The sequence below is a fragment of the Mustela nigripes genome, chromosome 11, assembly GCF_022355385.1.
Source record: "Mustela nigripes isolate SB6536 chromosome 11, MUSNIG.SB6536, whole genome shotgun sequence".
NCBI lineage: Eukaryota > Metazoa > Chordata > Mammalia > Carnivora > Mustelidae > Mustela > Mustela nigripes.
In genome coordinates this window covers 15,710,368-15,721,278 of record NC_081567.1, presented here as the reverse complement: position 1 = coordinate 15,721,278, position 10,911 = coordinate 15,710,368, and the positions used below count along the sequence as shown (strand labels likewise).

At 59.0% G+C, this 10,911-nt stretch overlaps 1 protein-coding gene across 1 annotated transcript; it reads left to right on the top strand.

The window, feature by feature from the left end:
* The first annotated feature begins 831 nt into the window (after positions 1-831).
* On the top strand, positions 832-8,435 carry TRIM72 (tripartite motif containing 72). Its single transcript, XM_059414824.1, has 7 exons — positions 832-1,085; positions 1,510-1,906; positions 4,931-5,026; positions 5,112-5,342; positions 5,810-5,832; positions 6,685-6,803; positions 7,824-8,435. The coding sequence occupies exons 2-7, from the start codon at positions 1,517-1,519 to the stop codon at positions 8,396-8,398; spliced, it is 1,434 nt and encodes a 477-aa protein (XP_059270807.1). The 5' UTR covers positions 832-1,085; positions 1,510-1,516; the 3' UTR covers positions 8,399-8,435.
* Positions 8,436-10,911: the final 2,476 nt, after the last annotated feature.

The following is a 10,911-nucleotide window of genomic DNA, read 5'->3' as shown; positions in this document are numbered from 1 at the left end:
AAAAACCCAAGAGAGAGGTAAAAAGAGAGTCCAAAGTCCTCATGTTTCTGAAAGATAAGCAGAAACTCAGATTAAGACAGGCAGCATGTGGTTGAGGGAGGGAGAAACGGACAAATCCAGGAAAAGCCGAAAGTGTGGCTGAGAGGCCAGAAGAGCACTCAGTGACCTTGTGTGTTTATTCATTCACTGAGTACTTCCTGAGCTCCTGTAGTGTGCACATGCTTTATTCTAAATTGGAGACAAGCAGTGTATAAAATTTATGTTCTGGTAGGAGGAATCAGTCAAAAAAACCCAAGTAAAATATTGCTTGTCTGATGGTAATAAATGTTATAGGGAAAAATAGGGCAGGGGAAGGGAGATGTGAGATTTAGAATCAGGGAGCTGGGAAAAGCCTCACTGAAGAGGGGACATGGGCAAAGATCTGAGGGACAGGAGGGTGGCAACCATGTCTGAGAGTGTTCCAGGCTGAGGGGCCCACAAGCCCAAAGGCCAAGGCTGGAGTGAGCAGGTCCTGTTCTCCTGCTGGTGGAGCTAAGGAGGGTCAGTGTGATCTTGGAGAGTCAGAAACTTGGGGAGTGAGTAAGTGGGTGACAAACTGGGGATGGGCCACAGGCAAGGGGGGGTGGTGCGGATGGGGGGGGTTGGGGGAGAAGGGAGACACTCCTCCCAACCTAGTTTCTCTCTTTTCTGTGACTCCCTGCTGTTGTAATTTCTGGCTCCAGGCTGAGCCAGGGAGGGGCCAGTGGATGGGCCAGGACAGGTGGCCTTGACATGTGATGCTTGTCCGCTGACCACTCAGTCCTCACTTTTAGAACGCTTTCCAGAAGTGATGGAAAGGGGTGGGCAGGACGACTAAATATAGTCCTGGGGCCAAGACAGTCTGGGAGGGTCTGTCTGCGATTCACTCCGTGCCCTCAGCGGTGGGGTCCACTGCTAGCCGCACCGGTGAGCCCCGGTCTGTGCTCTGTGCTTGCTGTTTGCCCTTTGCCTGTTTTCAGACACAGCTCTGACCCGGCTAAGTTTGGGCCTGACCTTGAGTGGGCCTCCCGGGAGTCTCTTTTTGCCCAAGATCTCCAACCAGACCTGTGAGTCCTGCGGGTCCTGTGGGCCTGGATATATGGGGGGAGGGGAGGCCTGGGGATCCTGGAGAGGTAGAAGGGGAGGGGTGGTGGCTCTGGGGAATCTGGGGCAGGGGCTGAGGCTGGGGCTAAGACAAGGGAAAGACTGCAACCTGGATCCTGTTTAGGAACTGTTTAGGGCTTGAGACAAGGTCCCTGTTCGTGGCTGTTTTGGGGGCTGGGGCTGAGAAGTGCAGCTGAGACTGCTTTTGGGATCGAAACCGAGTGCCCCTCCCCCCCCCCCCCCCCCCGCGTTGGCCAGAACCAGAGTCCTTTTCTGCACGAGAAATGCGGTCGTTATAGGCTGGGGGCCCTTCCCGTCTGGGGCTGGGGCTGGGCGCAGCGCGGGGCGCTCCGCGGAGCCTCCCTGACCGACCCCTCCTCTGCCCAGGACCGTCATGTCGGCGGCGCCCGGCCTGCTGCACCAGGAGCTGTCCTGCCCGCTGTGCCTGCAGCTGTTCGACGCGCCGGTGACGGCCGAGTGCGGCCACAGCTTCTGCCGCGCCTGCCTGAGCCGCGTGGCGGGCGAGCCGGCGGCGGACGGCTCGGTGCCCTGCCCGTGCTGCCAGGCGCTCACGCGGCCGCACGCGCTCCGCACCAACCTGCAGCTGGCGCGCCTGGTGGAGGGGCTGGCGCAGGTGCCGCAGGGCCACTGCGAGGAGCACCTCGACCCGCTGAGCGTCTACTGCGAGCAGGACCGCGCGCTCGTGTGCGGCGTGTGCGCCTCGCTCGGGTCGCACCGCGGCCACCGCCTGCTGCCCGCCGCCGAGGCCCACGCGCGCCTCAAGGTGCGGGAGTCGAGCGCGGCCCGCCGAGGCGGGGGAGCCCGGGCGGGAGCGGACGGTCGGCGGCGCGGGGCCCCGCACGTTCCCGCAGGGACCTGGAGTCCGCGCTCCGGGGCCAGGGGCCCCCGCGGCTGTGCGGGACGCGGGCTGGGCGAGGCCGCTGGGGAATCGGGGCGGACGAGCCCCGAAGCGGGGGGGCCTGGCGGGGACGAGACCCTGGAGGGGCGCTCAGGGAACCCCCGGCCTAGGTTTCCGGGGCTGAGCGGGGGCCGCCGCACAGCGGAGCGGGCTGAGCCGGGAGGGGAACCGGCGTCTGGGCCGGCGAGTCGCGGCCCTTCCGCGGGTGTCGGCGGGGAACCGGGAACGGCAGGGGCGCGGCCGGGGGCGGTGTGGGTGGAGGCCACCGAGCGGCTTCGCTGAGCCCACGTTCTGCTCCTGCTGCTGAACGCGTGCGGGCCCAGGGCTCAGCGCATCCGGCCGGGAGGGCAAGGCAGGCCTGGGGACGCTCCTCTGGGCGCAGGCCCAGGTTGGCTCCGAGACCCAAATCCACCTGTTTTTCCGGATGGAGCTGGAAGTCTTGAACGCTGGCTAACAGAGCCAGCCCACAGCTGTGCTCTGCCCAAGGTTTGCGATTCCCACGGGTGCCCAGAAAAGATCCCCGCAGAATAGTGAATAGAGACGCGCGCACACACACTGGCTCGTTCGTGTCAGACGTGTGGCAAGTCACAGGCACGCAGCTACGGGAGACTACGTGTCTACACAGGCCCAGGAAGGTCTGCCATGAAGCGTTGGTGGGGCTGGGAACAAGAAACGACGGGTGCGGGAGAGGGGCAGGGGGTTCTGGAGGCAGGGAACGGTCCTTAACCCCGCAGTGAAGCCGTCATTGGCTTCTCAGGAATGATGAGTGGGGGGCTTCTGCGGGTTATCTTTAGCCACAAACATCAGCGTACTGCGCTTCTGCTTCGCCCCCAGACTTCTAAAGAGGGTAGACCACTGTCTTTAGGCGGGTATTCGAGGCCCCCAGACTCTCCCAGGGACGCAGCCCAACATTCTGGCCCCCTTCTGCCTTGCCCAGTCCTGCCCAGTGCCGATTGGTGGCTCTTAGACCAGTGCAGAAGCTTCCTTTTTCCAGGGGCCTTTCCAACCCAGACTCACCTTTGCTGGTAACCCCAGGACTCCCAGCCTGGGCCCAAGAGAGAGATCTGTGAAGAGGGAATAGAGTCCCTGACATGGAACAGAGCACCAGGTGACCCAGGAGTCCTGAGGGGGCAGAGAGGTGGGATACATTCTGCCAGGATCCGAATCAGCCCCAGCCCTAAGACACAGGGGAGGGCTGGCAGGAATTCGGAAGAAGGGGCCCAAGAAGGGTCTGATGGAGGAGGGAGACAGGAAGGCTGGGGCTGGGCTGGATGCCTCGGTCCTTGACCACGAAGAGGGCTTGGGTCCAGAGACCATGTACCAGGACTCAAGAGTAGTCGAATGGGATGTGCCGGGAACGGGGGGCTGATGCGACACCCCGAAACTGAGCTGCATCCTCCTGAGTGCCAAGGTCGCACAGCATGGCTGCCTTGGGCTCGGATCCCTACAGAGCTGGAGCCATAGTGCTCACCGCAGAGGGCAACCAGCTTGTGGGGACTCTAGCTGCCGGAGTGGCCCCTGCAGGACTTTCTGAAAGCCTTGGCACAGCGATTCCACCCCCAGCTTCCGTTTGAACTTCTTGAGGTCATCAGTGGTCAAGTTTTCCCTGTGCAGCCAGGATGACGTCATGCTTCTTCCTCATGGCTTAGCCCTGTTGCTACTGAACCTCTGAGGGCTCCATGCCGAGAGCCACCAGGTCCGCCCTGTCCTGCGACAGGCTGGGCTAATCCTGAGGCACCTGCTAAAACTGGGACCCATCTGCAGGCAGAGCCTAGAGGGTCTCTCTGTTTCCCTTAGGGGGAGTAGGGAGGAGGCCACGGGTCTGTCACAGCTATGGGTGAGGGGAGGAAGATGCTTCCATTCTAGAAAGATGAAACTGAGGTTGGGAGCCATGGAGGTGGGCCTGGGACCGTCTGATTCCAGGGCCTTGCAGTTTTCCCACAAAGAGTGACTTTGGCAGGAGCTCTTAGTTTCCCTACACCTGCATTTCCGGACTCACGAACTGGCAGGCCTACGGTAGGGTACCCCCACAAATGTGTTTGGTAGACACAGCAGAGATTATCTATCTATTTATATCTATATGCATATTTTTAAAGATTTTATTTATTTGACAGAGAGAGAGAGAACAACTAGGCAGAGAGGCAGGCAGAGAGAGAGAGGGAGAAGCAGGCTCCCCGCTGAGCAGAGAGCCAGACACAGGACTCGATCCCAGGACCCTGGGATCATGACCTGAGCCAAAGGCAGAGGCTTAACCCACCGAGCCATCCAGCACCCCATATATATTTTTTTAAAGTAAGATTTACCCCCAAGGTGGGACCGGAGCTCACCACCAGGAGATCGAGGGTCCCGTGCTCTACCGGCTGAAAGAGCCAGCTGCCCCAACACAGCAGACACTTTCATTCAATTTCCTTGCCCCCAGAGCCCTTGGGTAGGCAGGAAGGCTGATTGGGGTGTTTTGCTGTTGTTCTGCTTTTAAGGATGGGGTAAAGCCCCAGGAGAGGAGGAGGTTGCATTTCTTCCTCATACACCCCACACTGAGCCCAAGAGGCCTTCTGGGTCAGCGCTGTACCCCTCTGTTGGAGGACACCAAGCCGCGTTTGCATTTGTCGCCCTCACAAAGACGTGTGCTAAGGGTGCTAACCGTGCCCGGAGAGGGATGAGGGATGGGTGGCCAGGGAGGACCTCCTGAAACAGTGGGAGGGCAGCGCGTTCTTGCCATCGGGAGCAGTGCCGCTGAGGGCCCAGACGTCTGCCCACGAGTCTGCGGAGTGGGGAGATGCCCACCCGACTGCGGGAGGGCCGGTGTTCAGGCCAAGCCAGAGATGGCGGGCCTGGGGCGGGGCGGGTGGGGCCGGGGGCAGCCCTGTCATTGGCTGCTCTGCCCCTCAGACGCAGCTGCCCCAGCAGAAGCTGCAGCTGCAGGAGGCGTGTATGCGCAAGGAGAAGAGCGCGGCCGTGCTGGAGCACCAGCTGCTGGAGGTGGAGGTGAGCGGCTCAGCACGGCAGGGCCTGGGTCCTAGGGTCGGGCAGGAGCTCCCAGCCTAGTGCTCTTGCCTGTCTGCTCCCGCAGGAGACGGTGCGTCAGTTCCGGGGGGCGGTCGGGGATCAGCTGGGCAAGATGCGGGTGTTCCTGGCGGCGCTGGAGGGCTCCTTGGATCGGGAGGCAGAGCGTGTGCGGAGTGAGGCGGGGGTCGCCTTGAGACGAGAGCTGGGCAGCCTGAACTCTTACCTGGAGCAGCTGCGGCAGATGGAGAAAGTCCTGGAGGAGGTGGCTGACAAGCCACAGACGGAGTTCCTCATGGTGAGCACTGGGTGACCTTCGCTCTCTGCTTCTCAGCCCGGGTTCCGTGCCTCGAGACCTCATCCTATTGTCCGACATGGACTTTGAGGTCCAGAGCGGGGCAGGGACAAGGCCGGGTCACACTTCGGAGAGGGACGGGCTGCTGTTATGGTTGTTTAGGTTGCACACTGCACAAGGACACTGAATCTAAGTGGTCATCATTCCTATCACAGACGTTAGAGGTTTGTGTGTTTATTTGGACAATCATCTACCTGGTGGAATTGTTTGTTCTCTTGAGGAAAGGGAGTATGTTTTTCAGTTCACACAGAGGTAAAGGGCTAGGGTTGGCCTTAAATTCTGGGTTCCTTTTGGCTCTTTCTGATTCTTCCTGACCCCCCACTTAGCATTCCTGGTGGTCCGTCCATCCTCAGAAGTCCCCAGTGTCTCCCCTGCCAGCCTCACCTCCATCTCTTTATCTCTCTTTCCAGAAATACTGTCTGGTGACCAGCAGGTGAGATCAACTTGGCCCCTTTTCCCAACTTGCCCTGGTCTTCACACTTGCTGCCTCACCCTCGAATCGCAGCAAACCTGTACGCCCCATTCCGCCCCCTCCATCGGCCTGCCTTTGTGCTGAGCACAGAAATGACCCTGACCCTGACCTGGTCCTTCTCCTCAGGGACCTCCCAGACAGGTGCTGGGGATGGACATGGGCGGGGACACAGGCGTAGTAGGTGCTCGGTGCTGCCGTATCGGGAAGCGGGTGGCTGGGGTAGGCTTCGCAGAGCAGGGCACCTCTGCATGGGGCCCTGGGGGAGTGATGCGAGTTGGTGAGGTGAAGAGCTCGGGGAGACGCAGCAGACATGCGCAGGGCAAGAGCCGAGGCTGGAAAGAGGGAGGGAGGCGGAGCCAAGCCGGAGTCCTCGGGAGCCTGGCCCTTATCCCAACAGAAGGTTCTTCTTCTTCTTCTTTTTGGTGGGGGCTCCTGGCTGGCTCAGTTGGTGGAATCTGTGACTCTTGATCTTGGGGTCGTGACTTTTGAGCCCCACACTGGGTGTAGAGATAAGTAAGTAAGTAAAAAATTGTGGTAGAATATACACCATGTAAAGTTTGCCGCCTCAACCATTTTCTGGCATGTAGTTTTAAGTTCAGTGGCGTCCACCATCTCCCTCTAGAACTTTCTCATCCTTCCAAAGGGAAACTCTGACAGAGGTTTAAGCCAGGAGTGACACACCAGAGATCCTGGACCTCCACCACAGCCCAGTCCTCCTCTCTTTGGGGTAACACCTTGTGCCCTGCCCCTGCCCCATGCCTCCTCCAGGAAGTCCTTCCACACACACACCTGCCCCCACGTCCCCGCCCCCAGGCTACAGAAGATCCTGGCAGAATCACCACCGCCTGCCCGGCTGGATATCCAGTTGCCTGTCATCTCAGATGACTTCAAATTCCAGGTGTGGAGGAAGATGTTCCGGGCGCTGATGCCAGGTACGGGGGAGGGGCTGTCTCCGGGTTTGTGTTTGTTGCTGTGTGGGTGAGGGGAGGTCCTGACTACACAAGAGAGACCTCTCAGTCCCAGCTGGGAGGTCATCGAAGAAGGTGCCCATTGCTCCTTTACCTCTGTGTTTGCTCTGCACCTTGTAACCTGAGCTCAGAGAAGGACCTTTGAGGCATGGGGTTCATGGGTGGGTGACTGACGTGGGGCAGACTCTGCTTGCTGGGAAGCTGCTGCTGCCGTTGGCAAGCAAGGGAGGCTGGGGCCTGGGGGTTGAGCCCTGTGTGATCCTGGGTCAGTTCCTGCCGCCACTGGATGGCTGCCAGCTGGAGGCTGAGGATGTGCAGAGCCGGTGCCCTGGGGACGGGCCTAAGCCAGAGAGTGACTCTGGTGGCCTGTGGCTGGAGGCCCCACAGGCTCTGCCTTCTCTCCCTGAGAGCTAGGTCACAGTGAAGTGGCATTAGCTACAGAACTGCAGGACACGTGCACAGGGCTGGTATAGTCCTGACTGCCCTGCGGCGGGGCGGGGCGGGGATTCTGTTTTATGCAAGGCAAGAGTAAGGCCCAGAGACTGGCTCAAGACTTGAGGGACTGGGTGTGGGGCATAAACAATGAATTGTGGAGCACTGAGAAGATAAAATAAAATTAAAAAAAAAAAGAAAAAAAAAAAAAAAGACTTGACTGCAGTCATACAGCTGGGCGAGGTGGGGGCTGGCCTAGGACCAGGCTTCCTGTCTCCTGCTTTGTGACCTGGGCTTTAGCTACAGACTTACATGCCCTGTGGCCACGGGGTCCTCCCTACCTTGGAAGGGGGCAGTTACGGCCTCGTTTTCAGCAGAGCCAGCTGAAGCTCAGAGACATCCAGTCTTTGGCCCAGCGCAGGAAGCAGAGAGGGGCTCACCTCTCAGAGATGCTGGGGGACGAGGGCGGACCCGCTGGCCCCTAACTGATTGGGCGGAGCTGGCGGTAGGCAGACTCGCAGGGGCCCGACCTCGCCTCCCTCCCCTCCGCAGTGACCAAGGACCTGACCTTTGACCCGAGCACCGCCCACCCGAGTCTGGTGCTGTCTCCCTCGGGCCGCCGCGTGGAGTGTTCGGATCAGAAGGCGCCGCCGGCCGGGGAGGACCCGTGCCAGTTCGACAAGGCCGTGGCGGTGGTGGCGCGCCAGCTGCTGTCCGACGGCGAGCACTACTGGGAGGTGGAGGTGGGCGACAAGCCGCGCTGGGCCCTCGGCGTGATCGCGGCCCAGGCCAGCCGCCGCGGCCGGCTGCACGCGGTGCCCTCGCAAGGCCTCTGGCTGATCGGGCTGCGGGACGGCAAGATCCTGGAGGCGCACGTCGAGGCCAAAGAGCCGCGCGCCCTGCGCCCTGCGGAGAGGCGGCCGTCGCGAGTCGGGATCTACCTGAGCTTTGCCGACGGAGTCCTCTCCTTTTACGATGCCAGCGACGCCGACGCCCTCGAGCTGCTCTTTGCCTTCCACGAGCGCCTGCCCGGGCCCGTGTACCCCTTCTTCGACGTGTGCTGGCACGACAAGGGCAAAAACGCTCAGCCGCTGCTGCTCGTGGGGGCTGATGGCGAGGAGGCCTGAGCCGCCCGCTGGGCGGGGGCGGGGGCGGGGGTTGCGGGGGTTGCGGGGGTCCTGCAGGCCTGGAAGGAGGCAGGGAGGGCAGGGGCTGTCGGGACTGAAGGCGGAGGGGGTTGGGGACTGGGGACTCTTTAGGGGTCTGAGATGTTCGGGGTTGGAGGGGTTGGGGTGGGTGTGGGGAAGAGAGATCTAAAGTCAGGTCCGCGAGGAAACCCCAGTTTGGGAACCAGGAAGCCCGAGGGTTCCAGGAAGAAATTGAAGTTGAGGGAAGGAGAGAAAAGGGTCAGGGGTCCGGCTGGGGTGGGGTGGGGGTTGGGGTGGTGGGAACTGAAGATCTCTGGAGAGCAAAGAGCCCCTTTTCCCTCCTTCCTGGCGGCCGTGGGGTGTGTGTGGGGGGGGCCCAGATTCACCACACAGAAAGATCTTTCCCTTCATGGTTCCACAACTTAAGCGTGCATCAAAGTCACTTTTTCAAAGCATGTGACAGTGACTTGTTGAAGCCGAGTGTTGTGTTTCTGGTTCACTAGGTCTGGGTGCAGACCAAAATTTTGCTTTCCTTACAAGTTCCTGGGGCCGTGCTGTTGCTGCAGGTTACAAGTGGGATCACCTGGAAAACCCAGGACTTGGACCCTGGTCTGTTCAGTGAGCTCTCCATTACACAGAGGTGGTTATCAGTAGCTCTCAGCTCGCAGGAATAGAAAACCCACACTATATTCCTCTGGAGATTCAACAGTCATTGAAAAACTGCCAGATACCATGCTGAGTGAATAAACTGGCCCCTAGCTAGTTCCTTTTGCCTCTGGAATATGATTACTGAGTGTCTTGGACATTGAAGTAATCCCCCAAGCTGCCAACCCAGAGAAAGAGCCTGATGCGGATCCCAGCCTGGGCCCTGCTGCTTGTGGGGAAGAGAAGGCCTCCCCCACCAGCCCCGCTTCTCCTGGGTTGGCCCCTCGCTGCTTACTCACTGGTTCACACCTTCTTTGGTTTTAGTTCAACGGCCCGTGTCTTGGGCCCTGGAGTTAGACCGAGGCCCAGAGTGACAGTTCCTCTTCCTTAGGGGAAGGCCTGTGGGGACTCAAGCCGGTGGGAGCGGAGCTGCTGCCGCTTCTGTCCGAGAGGTGACGGTAGGGGCCGTTTGCTCTCTGTGCCAGCGTGCTGCTGCTGATGTGTGAAAGGGCCTGGGAACCCCTGGAAACAGGTGCCAGTACAGGAATTTTCTTGGGGGATCGAGTGAAGGAAGGTGTGGGTAGAGTAAGAAAGGCCTCAAGGTCTGGCTGAGGGGACTCTCGGCTGTGCTCCCAGAGGAATGGTTCTTGGACACTAAGGGTTATTTGGTTGTAAAATTCAGTAGCATTAATAGAGACGATTATATTCAGATTCCTTCCCCATTAAATCTTTGTGAAGAGACAAGTGACCTATTGCTAGGCCTAATAACCTCTTATTGTCCACCTGGCTTTTAGTCTTGACCCATCTCATCTTAGCAAAACACAAATGTGGGGGCACCTGGGTGGCTCAGTGGGTTAAAGCCTCTGCCTTTGGCTCAGGTCATGATCTCGGGGTCCTGGGATTGAGCCCTTCATCGGCCTCTCTGCTCAGCAGGGAACCTGCTTCCTCCTCTTTCTCTGCCTGCCTCTCTGCCTACTTGTGATCTCTCAATCAAATAAATAAATAAAATTAAAAATAAAAACCCCACAAATGTGGTGGTGGGATCCGGTTGCTCAAAACTTTCAACAACTCTGTGTTCCCCTCTAAGAGAAAGCCCTAGATCTTTGGCTCAGCATTTGGGACACCCTGCTATTCTCCAGCCACATCTACACTCTGGCCCTACTGACCTCTCGGGGTCCGTGTCGCAACACCACATTACTCTGTTAGGATGCTTTTTTCTGTTTCCCTCTCATCCCCCAGGAATTTCTTGAAACACTATTTCACACGATTTCCCATGCTCTCTAGACCCCAGCTCACCTTTACAAGGTGCATTCCGATGTCCTCGCTGTCACAGACTGGCAACGTCCAAGAACCCAAAGCCCCTTCCTGAAGAATTAGGTGCTCTGAGAAACAGGTGTCAAGACAGCATTAAATGTCAAGGGTTCCCTCATTAAATGAGGGAAGATGCCCCTGTGCGAGCAAACGGGGCGGTCAGACTGTGATGTCAGTCTGACCCTGAGTGAAGGAGAGGGGGAGGGGAATTTTGGATGAAAGTGTCCTTGATGGTTGTGGGGACTTCTCTTCAAGCTGCCTGTGCAGGAAGCCCTGCGTGTCCCAGTATGGGCCTACCTTCGTGTCCCTGCCGTGTCTGGGTCATTGCTGGGAGCTGGCTGTGGGAGCTATGCTCAGCACAGGTACGGGGATGGATTTCACGGCTCTTTAGCTGCTGCCCTCAGTCTTTGCTCCCCTTTGTTGGAGTTCTGTCAAGAAAATTTCTTTTCACAGCTGCTACAGGTTCTTTCTACATAAAGTTACCTTGGCTTGAGCTGTGTGCATTGAGGGAAACGACCCTGTGATCTTGCCTATGG

What these genes read in the sequence shown, in the direction of transcription:
- TRIM72 (XM_059414824.1), top strand. Translation starts at nt 1,517, where the DNA reads ATGTCGGCGGCGCCCGGCCTGCTGCACCAGGAGCTGTCCTGCCCGCTG. An exon ending in TACTGTCTGGTGACCAGCAG is followed by an intron (nt 5,833 to 6,684) that starts GTGAGATCAACT and finishes CCCCGCCCCCAG; the next exon opens with GCTACAGAAGATCCTGGCAG. An exon ending in GTTCCGGGCGCTGATGCCAG is followed by an intron (nt 6,804 to 7,823) that starts GTACGGGGGAGG and finishes TCCCCTCCGCAG; the next exon opens with TGACCAAGGACCTGACCTTT.